The 25,373-nt window shown below is 36.6% G+C and overlaps 1 protein-coding gene across 1 annotated transcript in view; it reads left to right on the plus strand.

Annotated features, from left to right (window-relative positions):
- The window catches only part of PLA2R1 (phospholipase A2 receptor 1), a 37,032-nt gene that overhangs the window by 4,273 nt on the left and 7,386 nt on the right, over positions 1-25,373 (plus strand). The window contains exons 3-23 of the mRNA XM_053948101.1: positions 1,297-1,464; positions 2,549-2,722; positions 3,859-3,972; positions 4,629-4,772; positions 5,752-5,940; positions 7,293-7,450; positions 8,823-8,930; positions 10,381-10,493; positions 12,561-12,730; positions 13,699-13,901; positions 14,195-14,340; positions 14,815-14,899; positions 15,270-15,402; positions 15,801-15,836; positions 16,251-16,408; positions 18,851-18,915; positions 19,239-19,342; positions 20,612-20,754; positions 21,612-21,729; positions 22,651-22,781; positions 23,351-23,486. Of these exons, the coding sequence (XP_053804076.1) occupies positions 1,297-1,464; positions 2,549-2,722; positions 3,859-3,972; positions 4,629-4,772; positions 5,752-5,940; positions 7,293-7,450; positions 8,823-8,930; positions 10,381-10,493; positions 12,561-12,730; positions 13,699-13,901; positions 14,195-14,340; positions 14,815-14,899; positions 15,270-15,402; positions 15,801-15,836; positions 16,251-16,408; positions 18,851-18,915; positions 19,239-19,342; positions 20,612-20,754; positions 21,612-21,729; positions 22,651-22,781; positions 23,351-23,486 (2,796 nt within the window). The remainder of the gene's footprint in view (positions 1-1,296; positions 1,465-2,548; positions 2,723-3,858; positions 3,973-4,628; positions 4,773-5,751; positions 5,941-7,292; positions 7,451-8,822; positions 8,931-10,380; positions 10,494-12,560; positions 12,731-13,698; positions 13,902-14,194; positions 14,341-14,814; positions 14,900-15,269; positions 15,403-15,800; positions 15,837-16,250; positions 16,409-18,850; positions 18,916-19,238; positions 19,343-20,611; positions 20,755-21,611; positions 21,730-22,650; positions 22,782-23,350; positions 23,487-25,373) is intronic.

The following is a 25,373-nucleotide window of genomic DNA, read 5'->3' on the forward strand; positions in this document are numbered from 1 at the left end:
AGCATTAGGCAGGTACTTCTAGCCTAGTTTTAGGACCAAAGTATTGAATTGTGTTGGCAAAATCTCTTTCAGGTTCTGTTTTCCACCTTCTACCACAACTCATGCACATGCAAAGGCAAGCCAGCCTGTTAGTCCACCAAGCAAGGGGTGTGAGGGATAGCTACCTTCAAAATAAAAAAAAAAAAAAAAAATATATGTAACTGTGGTAAGAGGTCTGTAGCAATTGAATTTCATTTCTTGCCAGGACTGCGATACTCCCTCTGTAGCTGGCAGCATGGTAGCAGGCAGACAGAAAAGCAATTCTGAATTATTTTTTGACCTGTTCCTTGTATTTTCTGTTCATTCACATCAGAAGGGGATTTACAATGTGTAAACTGCTCTTTTATATGTGCACAGACAGCCATTAACTCTAGAAACTCTCTAGGAACCTGGAGGTATGTATTGATTCTGTAGTTGAAGGACTTTGGTCTTAAAGCTATCAATGTGGAATCTTTGATAAACAATTTCATTCAAAGAGTGATTGTGGTTCTTTGACCTTTTTTAGAAGCTCTGAGGTTTAAGAGACACTCACTGAGGTAAAGCTTTTACAGCTTTCAGTTGCACTGGATTCTCTCAGTATTTTGGTCCTCGAAGTGGAATAGGAAAATATTTAAATATTTTGTAAGGCATTGATTGTGGCAACAGATGTATGGAGCATTTTTACAGATGTATGGAGATTTTTTAGCTATGGTATTATTCTCCATGGGATAAAAACTTATTTTTAAAAGTCTATTTAATATTCCTTTGTCTTGTACATTTCCTTTCCCAAAGAATGCCAAAGAGAGTGAAAAACACATTAGAAATCCACTTTATAAAGATTGGGAGAAGCAGGGGAATAATGTTAAATTACTCATCTGTCATAGACTAATAAATAATTAGAATTTGCATCTGAGTGTGTACTGATTTAACTAATTGTTGTTTTATGTGGTTGTCCAGAAATGTAGATGCAGACTTTGTGTTAATTGATCAGATTTTGAGGGCTGTGGTTTTGTTTGGGGTTTTTTTGTTAATAGAGTAAGTTACAAAAATGTGCCTCATGGTGACAAATTTCATTAAGTTATTATTTCCATATTCTATTTACTGAAATTGTGCTGCTCACACTTATAATGTTGTATTATCAATTATAAATTAAAATTTAAATGTCACTTTAGACATTTTTATCACTACTGCTAAATACAGGAATAATGACAAAGGGGGGCAAAATTTTTTTTTGTGATCTGCATTCTTTTAATCTCTGTTTTTTTTTTTTTTTTCCAGAAACATATACCTTGCTTGGAAATTCTTTTGGTTTCCCATGCGTTTTTCCATTTAAATATGACAACAAGTGGTATTATGAGTGTACCAGAGATGGAAAGGAATCTGAGTGGTGTGCCACAACAACTCATTACGAACAAGATGAAAAATGGGGGTTTTGCCCAAGTGCTGGTAAGATGTTGCTTGTCTTCTCTCTCCCCCCTCCAAGACTTTATTCTTTCTTGGTAATACTAGGACACAGTCTGGTTTTGAATTACTTCCCTTCTGTTAGAAGGGAATGTCTTTTCAAAAAGCACAAAGGAAGACCTTCAGCAAATTTGTTATAGTTTATCATTTGACCTTTGAGACTCAAAGCCCTCATCACAACAGCAAAACCACAGGGGGCAGCAGAAGGACCCTATTCTGTGCAGCCCACTGACCTTACCCTGCAGCCCAAGCCCTCTGTCCCAGTGATACACAGGCAGCTTATGTGGAACACAGCCTAAGGGCTGCTCTTGCAAAGTCACGTTCTGCTTTTGACTGCCTTACATCTGGCACATTCCTTTTCTTCTGTGCACTGCTTGGATATGTCTTGGGCCTAAAATATTAAAAGGCAATAGCTTTGAAAATACTTGCTGTTGAAAAGATTTTGGATGTACAATCTTTGTGAATATTTCAGCTTCTTGTATAAATAAGCAAAATAGTGTCTTCTATCAGTAGAAGTGGTTTGGAAAAGCCTTTCTTGCTAAAGCTACATTTCAGATCTCTGTTCCAAAGCATGTTAAAACCAGCTGTTAATGTGTCTTTGTAGTGGATATTTCTGGACAGCCATTAAAATAGATGGTATTTGCAGCCTTGCTTATCCTTTTTAATTATAGGAAGTTTATTCTCTTGAGTACAAGGTCCAAGGAGATCCAGTGAGTGTTGCCACAAGTTGGGTGAGGTGTTCACAGTTTGAAAATTTCAACTTCTCAGCTTTAGAAACAAATTATTAGCCAGAATAAATTAAAATGTAGCTGTGTTGGCTTCATGAGAGTTGTGAAAATCACCACCAGCTGCAGATCAGCTCCCCAGTGTTTTATCAACCATATGAAATTCAGAGCAACATTTTATTTCATTAGTGCCCTATTTGTGTTTACAAAGTAACAGAAAAGGCAATCATAATCGTGCTTCCAGTGGGATACTGCTGTCATTAATTAATTAAATGGTTCAAGGTGTAGTGTTTCTGATTGGTTTGGAGTCTTGGGCAGCTGGTGACAAATCTGTTTCTTAGTAGAGAGTGGATGTGGTATCTTTTGGAAGAAGAACCCCAACACACACATCTGCTACCAGTTCAACCTCGCGTCCGTGCTGAGCTGGCCTGAGGCTCGGGCTGCCTGTCAGCTGCAAGGAGGGGACCTGCTCAGTGTCACCGACCCTGAAGAGCAGAACTACATAAGTAACTTAAGCAGTGAGTAGACATTTCTCTGTAGAAATTGGACCTTGTAGGAAACCTGTAGTTAGATTTCCTCCTTACCTTTGCAAAGGGGTAAGTTTTGGAACCTAATACCCTGTGTGATGTCTCTCCCATTGCTCCTTCTGGGGCTTTGTCATGTAACCCACCTCAGTAGAGCTATTTGAAAGAGCAAGGATGAAGGTAAGTCCCCACCTTAATAAACTGAAGTGCAGAAGTGGTGGTATTAAGTGAGGGTGTAATTTTCTCAATTCTCCCTCCCCACAGAGACTCCCATTCATCTTGCAGCTGTTTGTTTACTTTGGGAAATTATACGTGTGTTTACCTTCTCTACAATGTACCTTGGTGTCCCTTTCTCCTGCTAAGTTTTCCTTGTAAGCTGGACTTCACTAAAAGGGAATGATAGGAACATTTCTGCAGGCTTAAAGTAAATGTCTTGTATGGAAAAAATGCCAGCTCTCTAAATACATGTTAATCCTTCTCTGATAAGCAATTTGCTTTTCCCCTTGGAGCAAATGTCTCAGACAAATTGTGCAGAGCCTTCTGAAAGCAAGGATTTCATGGGTGTCTTAGTGTGAGTGGAGAAAATCAAGTGGAGGAATGGGTGGTGGAGCTCTGATGCAAAGTTTGCCTCCGATTTCTTGTTCATTGCTTCCCACTATTGCTGGTTTTCAATTGAAGGATATAAACTAACAGGAAGTTTTAAAAATTATTTAATTGGCTTTTTGATATGCCTGCAAGGCTGTAAAGGTTTCTGGAATTTATTTGGTTGATGAAAAGCTCAAACAGGCTAGTGTTTATGTAAACAGGCTAGCATTTATGTAGCTGCTTGTTCTAGATCTAACTTCTAAGGTCAGCTACAACTTATGCAGGAAGGGTTTGCAGAATGAGTGGCTTTTGAAGGATTTCAGGTTTCTGAGTTTATTCCTTTTCATCTCTGTGTTGATTAACAAAGTAAGTTACTTTTTCTATGGACAGGAAAAGAAGCCAACAAGCCTGAACTTTCTGGAGAGTGCTTTGAAGTTTTGTTTTATTCCAATTGTAACAAGTCAGGACAGCAGGTCTATGCCTGTAGATATTTTTAAGCTTGGGGAAAGCATGCAGTATTACTTTGTTTATTTTTTCTGTTTCAGGGCAGTTAAATTCCACAGACGTGGTGCTGTGGATGGGCCTGAATCGCCTGGATGAGGACGCTGGCTGGCAGTGGTCAGATGGAGCACCACTAATGTTTGTGAACTGGAGAGCAAGTACTTGATGTTCCTCTTGCATATGTTATAGCAGCATAATTATATGTTCTCTATAACTGCAGCTTGATACAGCACTGCTGTTCCTACAGCTATGTTTGAAAGTTGAATTAAGTGAATGAGTGCAATTTTTTTTTTGTTAGAAATATTTATTCATATTCACAAACTGAAAGCCTTTCTAGGGATATAATGTCAAGTGAAATCTATCTGTTCAAAGCATTAATGGTCTAGTCCATTTGTCATTTGTTTTTAAAGATGTTTTTAAGGTTCCAGTTGCATATTTAAAAACTGTAGCTACTTTCATGGAGGAAAGGAGTTTTAATTTTTTTTATGTTAACAAGATGTAATTACCATTAGCACATTCACATGAGTTTTGTGACTTGGTTTGCTACATTTTGAAGTCTGTCCACCAGCAATTAAAGACACTCAAGCTTGTTTCAGCCTCTCATCTGAGAGCAGAAGCCAAGGAGGCATTGCCACACATGTAATGCATGGTAAATGTTCCACTGTCCATAGTACTAGTATAATATTACTAGAAGCTTGGCTATGCAGGAATGTTTATATATTAATTCAAGAAGTTGCAGAGAACCTTACAACACCATTTTACAATCAAGAACTGATTTTTTGTAATATTGTGCTTCTCAAAAATGTGTTTGCAGATGTCTCTGATAACCGTTTTAAAGAAAATCATTGTGCAGTGATTAATCCAAGACTGAAGTACGGCTGGAACAGTTATCTGTGTGAATCTGGATTGCCTTTTGTATGCAAAAAATATTTAAATAAGACAGAGCATGAAACACTGGGTAGGTGTCTCAGTGTTACTGTATTCTATTTGTGGGTGTGCAAGGAGAGCAAGAGAGGCCACCTGACTATAAAGTCAGCAGAGCAGGGTCCCAGCTGCACTAAATGTGTGGCTTTGCTAGTTTAAGTTGAATACAATTTACTTTAACTGATGTAATAACACTTTCTTCTGTTTAAATTCAGTCTTTGAAAACAAAGCAGTCTTTGTTCAGTGTCTTAGAACAAACAATTTTAATACAAGTAGCATTTACTTGATTCCTTACATCATCAGTATGCTCATTCTCTTTTATATTACAATAAGAGCCACACTTATGAGTTGCAAAATAGGTTTTCAGTGTGAATGGAATTAACCAGTGGCACACAGAGAATAAAGTTGGATAAATGTAGCACAAAAATTGCAGAGATTTTTATGATGTGCTGTACTTTTGATATGCCAGAAAAGTGTTGTACATGTACTTCAAGTGTTTATACAATGAGTACAGGATATATAGTGCATAGAATGACTCAGGGTCCTGTTCTGTGAGAAAGTTAAAAATAGAATTTAGTTTATTCTAACATAAATTTTTGGTTTTATAAGAGATACTTAGATGGGTTCAGCTCCTTCCTAGTAACTTAAAGAAAGTTTAGCAGCTTGTTTCAGGTAGTAAGGAAAGACTATACAAACTTTCTGTAGGTAGTGCATCTGAAGAAGCTTTATCTGTCTTTGAACCAGCTTCAGAGGTAATAAGGGAGATAAACTGTTTTAAACTGAATTCGTGTTTGCACTAGTCCAGCAGCCTGAATGGTTCAATCATCAAATAAAGTGGAAGAAATTTTAGTTTGCTTGGCAGGTGATGATCCATAGAGCAGGTGTTTTGGCCTCCTTAAGTCATCTTGGAAAACTCTGTTTTCAGCATTTTAAGGTTAAAAAATGTGTTATGAACATAGCATAAGTTTGGCAATTCTGTTTAGTGCATCTGAACTTTGTGTGCTCATTTAAAGATACATGGCAGTATTATGCCACTCGTTGTGATGCTGGTTGGTACCCACACAATCGCAACTGCTACAGACTTCATAAAGAGGAGAAGAGCTGGAGTGATGCTTCTCTGTCATGCCAAAGTGAAAATAGCAGCCTCATTAGTGTATCCTCCATGGCAGATGAAGAGCTGCTTCTTAACTTGCTTGAAAGTGGTGAGTTTGGGGAGTTTAAGTGTGCAGGTGTTTCTTGAAGTGTTTGTGGTGCTCTTTTGTGCAGCTCTTTAACTTGTTACCATCTAAGCACTATATTACATGGCACACCCAAATTATGTTTGCAAAAAAAGAAACTGTTGCATGCCCATTCTAGGAGTCTTAAAAATGCACAGTCACCTTTTCCAATAACCATTCTGAAAATAAAGATATGACTCCACAAAGGAGATGCAGTGAGGCCATAGTAAACATGCTAGCTTTTGTCCTTTCCTGCTCTTGCCTGGTTCCCTGCAAACTTGCAAAATATTCAGTCATCAGCCTTATACTAGAGTTGTGCTTAGAAGCAAAACCAATTCAGTGTATCTTTGGCTTGCAATATGGCCTGATCCACACTGCAAAATTGCTGCTGTTATTATGAGGGCAGAGCCCTCTTTGATGTCAGCAGGGCGTATCAAAGCACCTCTGCTAGTTCACATTGTCCTCAGAGGTAGCATAATTACACAAGGAACTTAATGAACAAAAGCTCTTTGATGCAGCAATGCCAATGCTTTTGTTGTCATAACAGCAGCAAAGAAAAGTGAGTATTTTCAGCCTGCCACTGAACCCAGTGTGCTGGCAGAGCTGCACAGTTCAGTTGTGAGTTTCTGTCGCAGAGCTGGGGCAGTGTCTTGTGGAGATTAGGAGGTTAACCTCCATCATCTTCCTCACCTCTATTAAGACCCTCCATAGATAACAAATACCATTATTTGCAGGGATGCCGTAATGGCTAGATGTAATTGTTTTCAACTTGAATTCAGCTTCAGTCTGCTGCTTCTCTCCAGCCTGCTTCAGGCTTCTCTTCAGGAAAAGGGCTTACATGCCTGAAAGCCTGAGTGCTTTTTCTCCTGTAGTAGCTGGTAAAATAAGATTTTACATCAAAATGCAAGCCTTGTCTCTCCTACATTTGTCAGATACTGGCTACAACTGTGCTGTCACTGGACCCTGTAAGTCTCAGAGAAACCTAAAGCTGAGTGTGCCATGGAAAATTATATGAAGAAATATTTCATTTCCATGTCAGTTTTTCTGTCCCATACACTTCAAGAAAGTGCATATGCTCTTAATTTGTATTTTTTATGATTTCAAAGCGTATTAACATGTATGTTGATTCTATTTTTGAAATTACTTCGTTTTCAAGAGCAGTAGAACATAGTCTCATCAGTAAGATTTCCTAAAGTTTATATAGCTTTTATTTTTTCTTGAAAGAAGGACATTTCTATGAAAATCCTATTAATAATTTTAATAGTAGTGTCGTGTTAGAGGAAAAACAGGCTTTATCACTTCAACATTAAAATCTGAACTCACTTATTCTTTTACAGAAAATGTAACAGAGACGTGGATTGGATTATACAGTAATAACACTCCTGTTGTTTTTGAGTGGTCAGATAGCACCCCAGTAAAATTCTCTAACTGGCACAGACAAGAACCTAACACCTTTCAAAGAACAGGAGAACTCTGTGTTTCAGCACAAGGACCTGTAAGTTTTCTTTTTAAAAGAATTAGGCACTTTAATTTAAGCTCATAATAATTTTGTTTCTTGCTGGTGCATACTTTTTTAAACCATGACCTGGAGTATGACTTTGTTTTTGATTCCTAATGTATTAATGTTATGATAAATGCAATAGAGCCTTTAGAAACCAATACATTCTGCAGTACTGATGCACAGAAAATTAATCACAGATTTTGAGCTTATGTTCAATAGAAAGTGCTACATATATAAAGCCAGCCAAACGGAAGAAAACAAATAAGAGTGGGTATTTTGATAAAGTAATTTAAAATCCAAGTAATGTGTATCATAATTTATGATGCATAAGTTCTGGTCTTGAAAGTTTCAAATTAATGTTTTGAGAAACTGTCAGCTGTGCCTGTATTATTTTTGTGTAAATATCTATAAATTTTATGGAGCATCTTTCAAAACAGTAGTCTAGGTCTACATGGAAGTATAGAAGTTGGTAGCAGGAGATTGATACCAGATCAGTCAGGGTTTGTAAAACAGGGAGTAATGTTAAAACAACACTGTCCTGTCTTGTTAGTATTCATGGCACTGTCAATTCTTTTGCAATGTGGTCATGCATTTACTTTACTTTTGCAATTAACAGTACTTAAACTCACTAATACATGACTTGCATAAGTAGCATGATAATTTAAAAAAAATTTTTTGCAAAGTATGTTTTGTCTGAGTGTGAAAAGTGTATCAAGAAGACTTTCTGTTGTCTCTACAGTAGTGGGTCCAGGTTGCAGTCTTTAACTCAGGGGAAAACTAAGACAATTACAATGACTGGGAAAAGTCTGTTCCTACTGGAAGCAGAAAATAGGCCTTTAGAACAATGGGGGGTTTTATATTCCAAAGTCATATTTTACTCAGTTTGCAAGTGTAAACAAACACAAATGAAAAAGTAAAATACAAGGAAAAATATGGTTGAGATAAAATTCTTCAAGCACTGTTTTTGATATATGTCTAGTATGTACAGATGTGTGAAAATTAAATGATACAAAGTTTGTAATATCTTGAGTAAGGACTGTTCAAATATGGAGATTAATCTTACAAAGAACTGTGATAGCTGGAAAGAAAATTGCTCTGGCATGGCCATGGTATTAGTTAACTAAGATGCTTTACATCCTGAAGACTGAGTCAAAGAGACAAACCATTTGTATGATTGATTTGGGATGTCCTGCTGACAGTGTTGGTAGAAATAAATGAACCATCTAACGAAAAGTAAATGGAGTGAGAAAAATTACCTTTTTTTAAGTGAAGAGTTAAAAGAGGAAGAGAGAGTGTGATCTAATGTTTGTATAGATATGCATGAGAATATGGGTATATATGGAATATGCTCCCTTTTATTCCTTAGGAGGGACATTGGAGGATTAAAAAATGTGAAGACAAATCTTTATATATCTGCAAAAAAGCAGGGGAATTTAATAGTGTCTCTCCTGAACTGGAATCAAATTGTCCAGAGGTAAGTGGGTTTGTGGTTGTTTTAGAACTATATTAATGACATAGAATTATATAGGTAACCTCTAAATATAGCTACAGAACATATGGATGCAAATAGAGAGATAATTTTAGTTCTTCATATTAAAGACATGCATGTTTTGCTTGGAAACATCTCATTGTTTGCTTTAAATGTATATAAAGTAAATTTTAATGTAAGATTAAAAGCCTTCACAAGATGCCTTTCATGGCTTGTTGTTTCATCAGTGATTGTGACCCAAGTTCCTATTTCTTTCTAGATCAAAAGTGAAGCCCATTTGTCCACCATCTGTGCAAATAATGGCTGTTATATGATGCCTCATCCCACACATGGTTTTCATACATTGAAATGGAATGTCAGGGTGAAAACATACTGGTTTCATTGACACAGAGGGTGAACTCTTCCACTTGTACATTTGCTTTCAAACACAAATGGGGAGGAGCACAGCTATCTAACCAGGACATTGCATCTTATTTTTAGGCATTTAGGCTCTGTGTTCTGGTACTAAAAGAAAGCGTGTTGAAGTATCATTTAATTTACCATCAGTTCCTTTTAACAGTGTGGAAAGAGGAAACTTGTTGAATTTCTGTTATAGTCAAAACTGTGGAGGAAAAAATTTCTCTTTTCTAAGCTGCTTTATTATTTAGCTCATTGTCTTCCGTTTTTAAATTTCCTGTCTTGTTTCTTGGGAAATGAAGAAGCACAACCAGTTCAGTTGAATTATAAGAATTTTAAAATATATTTGTTTGGAGTCAGATGCAGTCTTTTGCCAGATGTAGTGTCCAAATCCAGAGTTCTTGTCATACCATTATGGACATTACTGCTTGATTCCAGCTTTACATTTCCAAACGTTTAGGGTGACTGCATTTATTTCATTTGGACCGATTTATTTCGTCACTCAAGAATTTTGTGTTTTATTAGTGTAAGAAAGGTTTGTCACAGTCCTGACTGGGTGAAAAATGTGCAGGGCATCAAGGTTTTCTTGACAAGCTGTAGTCAGCAGTTTGACAGTACTTCAACTTCTTCTCAATCCTGTGCCACTCAGGATTGCATCTCAAGGTATTGAGCCACTGGTCAGTATTTATTCTCTTGCTCATTTAAAACAGTTAATCATAAAACCAAGCAGGTATGCTGCATGAACTCATGCCAGCAGAACTTACACCAGGCCAGGTGGTGTCTTTTGGACATCCAGGGGTGAATAGTATGAAGTAAAAGACTAATAATGAGATAACATGAGGCAGGCTGACCACTGACACAGTGTTCTGGTTCATCTGATATCCATATTTTCAGTGACCTTGAGGGTAACTGCTCTTCAACCATGGTAGGAAAGAAAAGATCTATAGGGATGCCAAGGATCATCAGATAAAAGGGGGCCAAGTTTTTAACAGCTATACAATAATTAATAATCTATAAAATAATGTTCATTTCTTTTAAGGGATGGGAAAGACATGGTGGATATTGTTACAAAATCGACAGTACCCCTCGAAGTTTTGAACATGCTTCCAGTGGTTATTTCTGCCCACCTGCACTTGTATCAGTAACAAACAGGTAGTTAATCTTATTAGACAGTGTGAAGATACCTCTAACAAGAGCTAGTCTAACTTTATAAAGCGTTGCATGGCAAAACATATTACCATTGTGAAATAATATTTGCTTGAGAGGTGAGCATAATTACTAACATCAGCTAAAATCAAAGGTGTGCTTTGCCTTACTTTTTAATTGAAAATTAATTCAGTAAAAAGCAATTGTTAGGCTAATAAACACTTCTAGCAATGTGCACACTTGGGCATGCAGAAATCTAAAGAAAATGCTTTCTGCAGGGGTATCTAACATCTTTAAAAAACTTTATTGGTGTACTTGGAAGGTGTACTGAAAAATATCTTCATATTTAAAAAATATAAAATTTTAATCAAAATCAGTTAATGTTTTATAAATGTTTCTATTTATGTGTTCATTTTATGTGGTTTCTCAGCAAACAGGGTAAGAGAGTAAATGTTTGAAAGCATTTGTTGCTGTTTCCCCATGCCTTGTTCTTATTTGCCCCTATTACAGCTTTAGCAAGAGCTTTCTCCTCTGTAGGCATCCAGATGCTTGGGTTTTCTCTGCTGTCTTTGTTATTTACCCTTTATGTTGGCTTTCCATAAAAGTTTGACATACTAATAGATCAACTACATCAATACTTCAACTGCTGCATATTTACTGTTAAAAAAAAACCCTAAACAACAACAACTAAAAACCCCCAAACCCCAAAAAAAGAAGGAGGAAATATGTGCTCCCTTTAGACCAGGGGAAGTAACCCTCAGCAATCAGATAAATAGTAGGGTAGGTATTTTAGGAAAACACTGGCTGCCCTGCATAAGGATTTACATCAATGGGAATTTGCTCTGCCCAGTGGTTTCAGGATTGTGCACAGGGTGTGCAGCACTGAGCTGCAGTGTGACAAAGGTCCTTTAAGGGGGAATAAGGGACAAATTCTTGCAGCTGAGCTTTGGCAGCTCAAAAGTGACAGGGAGCTGAGGGCATGCTGCACATCACTAGAATCATGTCTTCTGTCTTTTTCTGCTGTTTTATTTTTATTTTTTTCACTTCTTGGTGTAGCCATCACTAATTATGATACTATTTTCCAGTTCCAGTTAGCAGCAGTAGCAAGGAGTAGCAAAAGAATGTTAGTTTAGTGGTTTTGTTAAATTACTGCTGGGGTTTGTTGTTCTGGAGTGAAAACTGCAAAAACTTTTCACTTATTGATCCTAAAACATTCATTACATAGTAAGTTGTAGAGGAAGGAGAGTAGACATAAAAAGAGAACATGCAGAGGAAATGAAAATTAAATACAAGTTCTGAGTCACTGACAGTGTTACATTCATTTTTTTTTACATTAATTTAGCCATTCTTTTCAGAGTTTGTGAAACCAGAAAGTCAAATGAGTCTTTATCAAACTGGAAAACGCCTTTGCTATTTAATTTTCATTGTCAGCTGATTATATGTCCTCATAAACTGAAGCATTCTTGTATAATCCTATACCAATTATATCAAAACTAATTGCATTTAAGTGAAAATTGGATTACTATGCACAACAGTAATTACTTGCAAAAAGGTGTATATCTCTCACACAACTTTAGTGAAGAAATCAAAGAAGAAAAAAGTGATTCTTTGAAGTCAGTTCAACTGGTGCTTTGGGCGCTTCAGATCTGGTTTCTTGGTGCTGGTTTGTGTGTCTGCTGGTTTCAGAAGGACACTTTTGTGCAGAGATTTTTCTTTTCTTTCTTCTGGAGCCTTTTCAGACCCCACTAACATTTTTCCTTTATACATGGATTTTTTTGTGTTTATTTGTGCATCATTAATACATTCTGTCTTTACATCTTGCAATTCAAACACTGAGGTTATAAGATATGATTCTAGTGTTTCTTTTATGTGCTCAAGTGCTGGAAAAATAGGGAAAAATTGTGGCTTGTGCTACAGACTCAAGTTCCCCACAGCATTCTGTAAAGAAAATAAAGTACCTCCATTATATTCTTCTCTTCTGAGATAATTTAAATAATGTTATGAGAGCTATTCACTGAAATACCAATTTATCTATTTTATTCTAAAAACCTTTATTTTGATTATTTTATTAAGGTTTGAACAAGCTTTTATCAACAGCATGATCCGCAGCATGGCAGAATCTGAGAGAACTTATTTTTGGATAGGATTGCAAGACCTTAACAACACAGGAGAATACTTTTGGCTCAGTACAGCAGGAAAGAATCGCTCCATGAGCTACACAAACTGGAACAAGTACCAGCCACGTGAGTAGCATGCTGGTAAAAAATAGAGTGGCTTGGAAATGGAAACTGGGGAGGGTGCTCTCTTCTGCACCAGTGTCTTAGCAGGGACTGAAGAGTCCCTGTCCTTTCCTCTCTGCCTGGCCAGGAGAGCAGAGAGATAAATTTACATCTGCTGTTGGCTCCATAACCTGAAGTTGCCCACAGTCAGGCCCTCCTTACAGGCACAGCTAACCCCTGAAATTCTTCTTTTCCCATGAGGTGTTTTTCATACATTCCTTTATGAACGATAATACATTTGTTGTATACATCGTATTTTCTTTTTTTTAATATGGTCAAAACCCAAACTTGATGCTTTCCCTACATTTCTTCATGAGCTTTTCAAGGGCTTCCTGAGACTCTCAGCAAAACATCCTAGAAAAGTAATGAATTTTATTCAGTAACAGTCACAGTTTGAAATTTGCATTTTATATGAAAAATAGGACAGAGCTTGCCAGATACATTTCTGTGAATGTGTGGAGGCTTCTTCTTCTTCCCCTTTAGTTTGATCTTGTTTGCTTCATAATAATTCTAAAGAAAATAGTCCAAGGAAACAAAAATTGAACACTTGTTCAACCTTTGAAACATAAACCACTAAATAATACCTGAAAATAGAGACATATTTATAAAGATACTCCATTTTAATAATGGCTCTCTGATTTGGACTCTTTACATTTTTTGCTTTACTACTGCATTTTGCAAAAGTAATGTTTTTAATTGCATTTCTTCTCCTGCATTTTGTGAGAGGAACTGTTTGTCCTCGTTCATTTTACAAGCTCAAGCCAGCCAACAGAGGCTTATAAACTGGCTACTGACCAAAGAATTTGCTAGTTTTGTAAGTTCATTAAGGTTTTATCCAGAAACTCATGTCAATAAAACAGCCACTTGACCAAAAAAAAATCACAAAATTCAGATGTTTTATTCTGATATTCAGCACTTATTCCCGTGTCTAGGTCGTTCTGGAGGATGTGTGGCCATGCGAGGGGAGCACCCTGTTGGTTACTGGGAGGTGAAAAACTGTAAGAACTTCAAAGCAATGTCATTGTGCAAGCAAAAAGTCAATTCTTATGAAGAACCTGAACTTACTTTTGAAAAATATTCGAGTTCCTGCTATTTTGGATGGGAGTCAGAACCTAATCTGCTCAGTTGCTATAAGGTACATGTCATACCGGCTTTGAGTTTTTCTGATTCTACATCAGCTTAAGAATGTGCTGCTCCGAAAACATTTTTTATGAGGCGTTATTTCTTTCACTCAACAAACAAAAATTTCCTGTTACCATCCTGCACTGCATTTAAAAGCGAGAGAAAGTAACAAAAATCAGAGCTATGCTTGGAATATACCTGGCTTTAGCTTGGAAAAACTGTGACTAATATTTGATTTTTATGGGTTTCTGAAAAAACTGCTCTCTAAAATGAACTACATTTATGACAATGTTTATTTTATTGCAGATATTTCACAACGAAAAAGTTCTGATGAGAAGAACATGGGATGAAGCAGAAGTGTTATGTCAAGATTTTGGAGCCCATCTTGCTAGTTTTAGCCACATCTATGAAGAGACATTTTTAAACAATCTATTATATACCATTTTTGATAGGTAAATATCTTTTTAACACCAACAAGATTTATCATAATCATACTAATCTACAATTTACATTATTCCATCCTCTTTACTAGTGTCCAAAGAAGTCCCTACTCTAATGTGAACTTAAAAATGGGTGAAATGCATCAGCAACATTGCAGTGTGATTCTTTTTGAAGATGATCTTTGTGGTAAATGTTGAGCAGCTGTTGTTGTCAAGGTGGTGTTTTTGTGAGTTACCATTCTTAGTTGAAATGGAGGTTCTACCATTTTAATCCTATTTTAAATGTTTTCATCTTGTAAAACATAATCTAACATTTTAGAGGGAAAGCAAGAGTTTACTTCAACTAAAAAGTTAAGAAATGTATTATGGAATGATATATTGAATTCAAGAAGAAATGAATATGTGTGTTTGTACTATTAAAAATTATTTCTGAAATGGGAAGTAAAAAATGCATGAGAAATATTATTTTCTTTTTTTCTGTTATAGAACAGAAGAGAGACAGTTCTGGATTGGATTTAATAAAAGAAATGCACTTTCTGGAGGGACGTGGCAGTGGTCTGACAGAACACCTGTAACTATCTATTTACTCTGTATTTCAGTAACCTTTCAAGTCATATCTGAGCATACGTTGAACCGAGGCAAAGGCTTTTAGATGTGGGCAACTGCTGTTAATCATGTCAAAGTTGTTAGGCTTCATAGCTATTCACTTATTTTTATGAAGAAGAAGTCTGATAAGAGTGAGTTGTACAGGACATTCAGAAAACATGACTATGGACCCAATTATTTGTATTTTACCATCATAATTTAGGCGGCCCTCTAGTTGTTGCTTAGATGTTCCTATTGTACACACATGTCTAAATCCTTCCTTTTTCTCCATGATGAGGTTTTTAAATGCTACATCTTGGGCTGGCTGTGAAAGAGAATGAATGTGCTGTTTTCAGGTTGTATCATCGTTTTTGGAGGACAAGTATCTTGAAGATGACTCAAGAAACTGTGGTGTGTTCAAAGTAAACAGAACAGTCTTTCCAGCACACTGCAATGAAAAGCGTGAATGGATATGCAAAATACCAAAAGGTAGAATGTTAATTAACATGCACTGTCTGTTATACACATTGCTTGCAATTCAATAGAGACAAGGAAAAAAAAATCTAAAAGTCTCCTTTTTAGCCACCTCTGGAGTTCTCACTGGTCTTCTGCATGAAATCATGGAAAAGCTAAATGGGTTATTCCACTTATGTTTGTTGTTCAGTTAACAGATCTAATGTGAACAGTCCATTTAAAAACATGTAGCAAGATTACCAGTTAGTTGGAAATACTCATTCAAAGTTGTTATTCACAAAAACTACTGTAAATGTCTTTTAGTGAGTGTGGCGATTATTTTATTTTATTCCAAGTTTAACTCCCTTTTTTATCCCTGAACAAGGATAGCAATATTCTTAATGATTTTTGGTTTGTTTTGGTTTTTTTTGCAGGTGTCAAACCAATGAGTCCAGTTTGGTACACAGCTGGTAGGAAAATATTTTCTTTTTTTCATCTTGAAACAATATCACTTGGAAATAAAATTTAAGCCTTTGTTAAAAATAAAATAACTAAAATATTCTAAGTTGAAAATTTACAGTAAGGAACTCTGTAGGAACTATTAGTTACAGATAAATCTGCCACTGTTGTTTAGGAACACCAGAACATCAGATACTGCTCTTGATAGTGCTGCAGTCTCAGGGGATAGAGTATTAGAAAAAAAAACAAACTCATACTCCATTTTTTGTCACCACAAATTGATATGTTAAATATGGTTCTGCTGTTCCTAGTGGTATATTTGTCCTCTGACATGTGGCTGCAGGCAGGCCATGGGGGTAAAAAAAGATGAGACTTGAAATGAGATTTTTGCCCCTGCACACCACTGACTCTTGCTCATTTTCTAGAACTGCCCTGGTCATATTATCAAGGAGCAGAATATCTTTTCCATGTCAGCCCTGCAGAATGGGAAACCTGCAAGTTTGTCTGTGGCTGGCTTCGTGGTGGATTGGCAATAATAAATTCTTCTGGTGAACAAACCTTTATTCAAAATAAAATAAGGAAGGTAAGAAGCACCCCTTTTAAAAAATAAACCCTCAGGTGGTAATTGATTATTTTCTGCCATATCTTTCAGAGAAACTGTCTGCCTGTTACTCCAGGTAGAATATGAAAGACATTTTACTTTAGAAATAATGTTCTTGCTGTCTTCATTTCCCGTAGCTCTCCCTGAAGTCCTGTTTAGCTTAAGAAGTCAATAACATTTCAAATCAGCAGAATCATCTCTGCTAATGAGCAGATTGACCAATCTGCCTCAAAAGACCCAAGAGGAGCAAAAGCCAGATTCCAATCCCAAAGCTGGGAAAGTAACTGGGGGCAAAGAGAAAGGTGTGTTTCATGTGTGGTGTACATCCCTCTCTGCTTCTTCCTCTCTGCCCACCCCTCCCAGGCCAAGGGGAGCTGTCATGGTTCCTCCTTGTGACAATGGATTTTTATATGGGGGAAAAAAGATATTTTCCGCTAAATTTCCTCCTCTGGTTTACAGCAGAATTTCCCTAGAACCTTTCTGATGTAACAAACAGCTTTGAAAGTGAGAAATAGCTTCACAAGCAGATGAATTCCCAAGAAACTGAATCTGTTTCCTTTTAGATGTTGTCAGTAAAATCAAAATAATGACAATTTTAAAAATTATTGCAAATATTCTGTCTGCCTTACTGAGGACAAAATTCTACATCTGTAATGTAAAGGGATATTGTAGTGTAATCTTTAAAAGAACATCTGGTTCTGGGGAGAAAAGCTCTTGACCCACACTTATTGTGTACAGGCCTTCTCTGCTTTTAACTTGTAACAGAAAGCATAAATGGAATTGTGTTGTTGTAATATGGGATCTTTCCGTTTCCAAGGAATTATGTATAATTTTAATCTCCTATTTAAGTAATTAAATATTAAAGCATGATGAAATAGATTTAAACCAACAGATCATGGCATAAAAAGCTTTTAATGAAAAGCAACATAACTGGGTATGCTGTCTTGTCTTCTTCCACATCTACCAGAGACTGTGATGAGATGTAATTGCTACATTACCTGACTCTGAATATTTATGACTTTAAAAAATTATATAAATTTTTAAATATATATATATATTTCCAACTTAAGATCACTTAAAATGGATAATCAGAATGCTGCTTTAAAGTAATGTTTACTTACATGAGATCTTTTAAAAGTGGATTGATCATTAAATTCAGTTGGTGTCTCAAAGGTTTATGAGCATTCTGCAGTGAAAAAGCAAAGTTTAGTCTCTTTATACTGGAAATCAGCTTAACTTCTTAGAAGTTTTGTCTCAGAATACAACATACATACACAGACATTTTAAAGCCTGCTGGGTTTGGCTGAGCTTTCTCAGATAGCCATGTTTGTCCCTGAGTGATTGTAACTATTTTCCTGTGGAAGTAGGAGTAAGTGTGGCAATCACTAAAATAATACTCAGCAGTCCAAATAGACTTTGCATGTGTCATTTGAAAACTTGGTTAAAATTTCTTAGCATGGAATTTGGAATCACATTTTTCACTATTTCTTTAAAAACTGTAATATGTAGGCTGAGTGCTGTGATTAGAAATCTTAAATTCAGGGGCCAGGCAATACCAAATCAGAGAGCATTTCAGAGTCTTTTGTCAGAAATGTGTTTTCCTCATTTGATATTGCTAAATAAGATGTGAGCTGAAGAAAACCTAACTGTAACTCAAAGGATAGTGTGGAAGGACAACACAGGCTGGACTTCAGTTCTTTCTGACAAAAAATAAATGCTTTACAGATACAGGGTGGCTTTTCTAGTGCCCTGCACATTCAGAACGTCTTGTTTTTTCTTCCAAAAGCCCCAAAACTGTGATTAAGTGGCTAACCCTGAAATGAAACCAATTCATAGATGAAACTAGAATCAGTTTGGCAAAGCAATAACACGTGGCTGTTGGAATTACATTATTTCTATGGCTTTTCAATAAAACTTGGCCTTTTAGAAGCAAAGGTCTATATCCTTTCGTGAGAACAGCAATCAATCTGGAAAGCATCTCTAGAATATGCTGGTATGAACCATACAAAGTTAGAAAATGTTTGGAAAACATTTTGGAAACATCAAGGATCAGCACTATATTACTGCTTAAAGGAAATATTTGCTATTGTTTAATTTTAGGAATTGGGGGAAAGCAAATTATGGTCTAAGATGATAGTCTTTTCAAACCAGATCGGCTGTAAATTCCTAAAAACCGTAAATTCCTGGGTTCCAGAAGACACATCAGCAATCCTGTGGAAATACAGGAGCTAAATCATGCTCTACTCAAGTGACTAATCCTGCTGAAGTTACATGAATTAACATGGGCAGGATTTAGCACCTGTTCTTCCCATTGGAACCCAATGGAAATGCTACTTGAATACACTGTCTGACTTTAGGAGTTTGTTAATGCATTGGCAGAAGGGCAACAACATCTAAACACATAGCAAAACATTTCTTTTATAGCTGTCGATTAGTGATGTTCAATGGTGGATTGGACTGCACGCAGAAAACCTCACTGATGAATTTCGGTAAGAACTCGTGTGTGCTGTGAGTTGTGCCTGGCATGCCCTGTCCCAGTATGGTAGGCCAAAGCAGTTTGGTGACTGAGTGGGATATTCAAGAGACAATTCTCATGTAAATATCATTCAGGATAATACTGCTCTTAATTTATCTCCATATTGCAGTATTCCTTCTGACAGGGTTGTGAAAGACATTTATATTGACCTTGGTCACAGTGGTTGTTTGTTTACTTTCTTCTCCCTTGCATCTCCTTTTGAACCCTTTAATGGAGGGTGTAATTTTAGGTAAGGTCAGGAAAAAGTGAAATTTCATTCTTAATGTTTCTGTGCAGCTGGAGAGATGAATCACCAGTAATGTACCAGAAGTGGGATGAAGGGAGGGAAAGAGATCTGCAGAAACCTGGGAAAAGATGTGGCTTCATTTCATCACAAACAGGTTTCTTTTATATTTCCTTTTGCTGCAGTAATTGTAACTTGATTCTGTTGTTGGCCAAAGGGTTTATATTTTTTTCATTGCTTTTGAGAAATGCAATCCATATTAAAGTCTTGTTCCATGGTTATAATTTGCACGACTGCTTCTGTTATTAAGGAAGGAATAGTGAAATATCATTAACACGCTCAGAGATTAGGTTTTAGGTTTTAAAAGTATATTAATAGATACAGCTCTCTAATGTCAAAATACAAAGATTTCAGTGATATTGATACCTCAGTTTTAACTGGGTTTTTATGTGGAACAGGAATAATGTTAATGCATTGCTGGTGTTCACAGTTTTCTCATAATCAAATGACCCACATGGACTTGGCAACAATTTTTCCTTCATCAATACACTGTTTTTCTATCAGCACATGACTTTCAGGTTTCTACCTTATTTTTGATCCCATAGCCAATATGCTGAGGGATTTTTGGGTGCCATAATTTTGGTGCTAGCCTTTCAATCATGGCAAAGTTTTATATTTTACTAAAGTATTAAAAAACAAGTCACAGTGCTGCTGGTTTACTGACTTCTGTCATCTCCCAGTGTCTGTTTTCTGGTGATCTGCAAGTCATATGACACAGTAAACAGGTCAGGTTCCAAGGAAAATAAAAATAGCCAGCTTTGTATTTGTGAGAAGAGCTAAAAAAAATTAATGCAGCTGCAGTCTTGTAATCCCAGGCTTGGAAGTCAAAACTGAAAAAACATAAAACCTTATTTTTTTCCACATATAATCTTGGGGTTTTGATTCATGATTTATGAATGCTTGAGTTTGCCATTGCCATATTTAGTATCAGATAAAAGGAAGAGATGCCTCCCCTCTCGGCTGGCCAAAAATTTGTTGAGTTCCCTGAAAAGTGTGTTTTCCTCCTAAGCAGGTCAGCATTCCATATCATCATCTGGATCTTGCCAAAAATTTTCAATGTAAGGAAGTCAAACTATTTTATCTGGAAGGCATCCTATTTTTTCATAATTTAAAAACAAATAAATGGTTTTATAGTCATATGTTATATGACTCAGTGTAGAGGAATTGGTTTTACTTGATAAAATTAAATTGGAAATAAAAGGTTGTGTCCATAGACCATCAGATCCACTGTAATGCAGTATGTCCAAATGTATTTGATGCAGAATCTCCTTTTACTCAAACACTAAACAAAATCTAAGCTGTTTAAGAAAAAAACCCTTTCCAGTTCTCAAACCAACACTGAACTGTGATTTTTCTTTTTGCTCAGGACTCTGGGGTGATGAAAACTGTACTGTTTCTCTTCCCTGTATTTGCAAACGTAAAATTCCAAAGAAGATAGAGAAGGAGATTCCAAAAGACCCGAACCAACAAGGAGCATGTCCCAAAGGCTGGTTGCACTTTGGATTCAAAGTAAAACCCTTTTTTTATGCTGTTTCGTTGTTCAAAATGCATTCCATATGTAGGTCAGAAATTGTACGTAAGGATTACTTAATATTTGAAGATTTTCTTGCTTTTTCAAAACAGGGCTCTTAGGTTTATAACCACTGACGTGGTGTCACCAAGATTTAGTGCTGTTAAGTAGCTGCCCACACTTTAAGAAGTTGTCTTAACAAGGTGTTAAAAATTTTACTTTAGTTTCAGGGAGTAAATACTCATATATGCACAAGCTATGCAATTGTATTTGTGCATTTGCCATAAAAAGCCTGTTCCAACCTCTCTTTTCCACATATGACAATTCCAAGTGTCTTTTATGATCTTAAAAGAGGTCTCTAACCCCTTGATGTGCTAAATGGATCCCTAATTGCTGCTGTCCTCTGTTTCAAATGGGCTTCATTAAAGATAATTATAAGCCAAAATGAATTTGCAATTGAGGGTCAAAAGGTAACTATTTCATCTGGTTTCTCTTAAATGCCTAAGTTCCTTAATAGCAACATGCATTGAGGTGGCTGAATTTATCCCAATGCTAATTTATCCCAGTGTTCACTGCAGTGACTGCAAGGATAAATTTAACCTCAACTGTTTGCCTTGAAATAACTGATTTGAATGCAGTCCACATCACATCTGAAAACTAATACTGAGCATGCTGGAGATGTCCATGGCAGGACAGAAACCAGTGAAATATTTAACATTCAATAACAGTATGTGAAGTGTTCTAGTGACCACTCTTAGTGATTGATGAATGGCTGGAGGAAAGCAAACAAAGCAAGGTTGTTTGTTTGGGTTTTTTTGTTTTGTTTTGTTTGTTTTTTTTTTTTTTTTTGAAACAGTGCTTTTTAATACAAATTCCAAAGGATCCAGAACATCTGAGAAACTGGTACTCTGCACAAGAATTCTGCAGTAACTATGATGGGTCACTTGCTATCCTGGAAGATGAACTGGAGCAAGGTAGAGTGCTGAAAATATTGTTACATAAATAACGTCATCTTCATTAGGATGCTGTAGTAAAGTTTAATCTTGGATACAGATTTAGGAAAGAAGATTACTCAACTCTTACCTATGGTTCCACTGCTTCAAACACATTAATGTTTCTCAGTTTGCCAAAATTTAAAGGTTCACTGAGATATATCACAGATATATTTTAAGGAATAATTGCAAATTCTTTTGTGCTTACCATGCTTTGAAAATACTCCCAAAAATGGAATACCCATTTAAAAATTTGCAATTTAAAACTTCTACCTTACTATCTCATTTTTATCTTTTAGTAGTACTTAAAATCTTATCTGTAGTATGGCACCAGGCTGGAACTGTCAGAGAAATAAATGCCAGCAAATTTGAAAATACTTATGAACAAAAACCTGTAGTTGAATTTCACACACACTTTGTAAAACCACTTATTTGAATGTGGGAGGAATCTCACTGGCTATCTTTAGTTAAGAAATCTTCAACTAAAACTAGGAAAAGCTTCTTCACTTGGACTGTATAGTGGTTAGACTGGTATTATTAGCTAATGGACTAGATCCTAACCCAATTGAAATTAACCAATTTAACTGAATTTATAGTTAGATGATACTGAAATGCCACTCATTCTTATTTTCTAGTAACTGTGTAACATCATTTATTGGAAATATTTTTTCAATGCTTTAGTGTGTTGCAAGAGACTTGATCTATCCCTAAATGCTTTATTTTAATATTTATTTAATTTAATTTATTAATTTAATTTAATTATTTAATTTAATTTAATAATAAATTTAATAATTTAATTTAATTTAATTAATTATTAATTTAATTTATTTTAATATTTATTTAATCCCTAAATGCATTATCCCTAAATGGTTTATTTTATTTTGTTTCTGCTTCATTTTCTAGCTTTCATAACAATGAATCTATATGGGTTGAAAACAAGTGTTTGGATAGGTTTCCAGAGTGACGATTATGAAAAATGGTTGAATGAAAATGCTCAAATGTATTCTAACTGGTCACCAGTTGAACTAGTGGATGTGAGTATTTTCAGGGGGGTTGTGACAGTGAGAAGTTGGTTTTATCCATAAAAATCATGACTTCTATAGGACAGGGCCAAATTTGTTACAGCAGTTTAGGCTGCTCTTAATTTTTGCAACTTCAGAGAACTGTGGGCACAGGTTTACAGGCACAGCTAGAAGGAGCAAACAAGGCACCATTGAGACAGACATTCACATAATTTGTGGTTCTACTCACATTCTCTTGGAGCTGGTTTTAAGCAGACAACTTGGAATCATGTGGTTAGCATTAGATGCTTGGTCTGAGCAAAGTTTAGGCACAAGATTATTAATTTCCTATTTTAATACATTGTTTTACAACATGTTAGTCCCAGTTGGAGTTAGCATTTTGGTTTGTTCACTGAAAGCTTGTGACTTTTTAATTATGAGTTGATTGTTTCAAATTGTATTTATGGGACTGTTCATTGTTCTACCTAAATGTTTGTTATAGAGATTTTGAAATAATTATTCTCCTAAACTTAAGTTAATAATTATGTATTGTTTTACATGGTGTATATTTAAATTAATATAAGGTTCTGTGTTGATTGCAGAGACAGCATTTTAACATTCAAGATCAACTTCCATTGTGTACATTGGTATCAAATAACCCTAATTTTTATTTTACGGGAAAATGGTACTTAGAAAACTGTCAGAAAAATTATGGGTTTGTCTGCCAAAAGACTCAGGGTAAGGTTTGGTCTTGCTTAGCTTCTGTTCTCTTTTCTTACTATATGGAATTTGTCTTACTTTGTTTATATCTAGAAGCAGCTTTTTATAAGTGTCTCTAAAACAAAGAACATAAAAGACAGTTTGCTGTTTAGACAGACTAGCTCTACACTAATAAATCAGTAGCTGGGATGTAGAAGTAATTGCTAAAAAGTATTCTGTTATTAACTTTTCCTCCTAACTTTGAGCATTTTTTAGTGTATCTTTGAATTAGAAATAGAGATGAAATTTCATATTTTCTCTCATGGCTGCAGAGTAACCACAAAAGGCTAAATTGAGGGTGATTTTGATGAAAATATGACTAAGGGTGGGGGGTTGTAACTTGCAGTGTTAGATCACAAGAGACTCTAGCAAATACATTTTTCTGAACACTGTGGACCTGACTGGCTTATTGACTAGAGCTTGGCTTCTTTTTTCTAGTACCACTCTTCTCTTATTCTGGTACCATAAAGTTCCCTTGCCAGAAGCATGAAGTGTTTGGGAGGAACGTGGTTCGTTGTGTTTCCTCAAGCCACGTTCCGGTGCTGCCTCTGGGCTGGGGGCCGTGGGCAGCTCTGGAGCCCCTGCCAGGGCAGCCCCTCTGCCAGCAGGACACTGCCAGGACACGGCACCCAAATAGGGCAGCAGCACATTGGTGACCCTGAGGCAAAGGGAGGGCTGGCATCTGAGCCTGTGGGGAGTCTCCTCGGCAGCTGCCTCTACTGCGAGGGTGGTTTTGTATGGCTCAGCTCTATATTGTATTATCACCCCTGCATTTAACCCTAAAATGCAGAGACAACACTCTGCTGCTGCTGTCTGGGAGGGGAGGCACGGCCAGCTGGGAAGCAGAACAAGTACCAGCTTTGGGCAGTGCTTATGTGCCACTCAAGCAAAACATAGCTGGATTTTACATCATTTATTGGGAACTGCAGTTGTGGGAAGGGCTGGAGTGATCCTGTACATGGTGCAGAAAAGATAAATAAATGTGCTTTCCTGCTGGTTTGTTTCAGTTACGTCCCAAACGTTTGTATTTTAACGCCTTGCTGCTGCTTGAGACGGAGGAGGCATGGAAAGGCAGGAAGGGAAACAGTTGCCTTATGGTGGCTGGGATTCTGGCGAGGGTTTGGGCTGCAGTGGCTGCTCAGGATCCTACCCACGTTTCTCAGCTGTGTCACTGAAAGTCAGGAATAAAACTCTCCAACACTGTAATTGCAGTGTTAGAAAGCTGCATTATTTTATTTTGGTGCCAGGCTTGCAGGGAAGATCTCCTCCTATTCCATGCCCTGCAGCCAGGCAACAGACTAGTTGAAATCTGTGAAACTTATACATATTCATTACATTTCCCCAAACTCATACATATATGCTAAACGTTCTGTGAATTCTTTTGCATATTTAAATCACTTCTTGGAGCTTATATTACATTACGTTACAGTAGGGGTCTTTTGAGGGTCTCTGGTGGCCATTTGGGGAACGTCCCATTCCTTTAATTATCCTTTTTTGGTCATAGCCCTCCAAAAAAGTTTATTTTCTTGGAATGAATCCCAGTGATGTGGGCTGGTCAAGATATAATCACTTTGTATAATCACTTGCCCACGTTAATACGAGACCAAGCACTGCTGGTTAAAGCTAAAGGAATTCACAAGGTTTAAATGCTATTGGTTACAATTGAAGATTTTCCCAGCAGGGAGGTGGATCTGAGAGTGGCCCTTGGGCCTGGCTATAATGCAGCTCGGCACTGCCCCATGCACAGCAGAGTGCTCCTGGGTTAAATGGACCATCCTGCCTCCCCAGCGGGCCTCCCATGGCACTATCCCAAACTATCAGGCAGTTCAGTTTGCTAATTCAGCAGAAAACTTCCCAATATTTTTC

This window comes from Vidua chalybeata, chromosome 7 (assembly GCF_026979565.1).
Source record: "Vidua chalybeata isolate OUT-0048 chromosome 7, bVidCha1 merged haplotype, whole genome shotgun sequence".
NCBI lineage: Eukaryota > Metazoa > Chordata > Aves > Passeriformes > Viduidae > Vidua > Vidua chalybeata.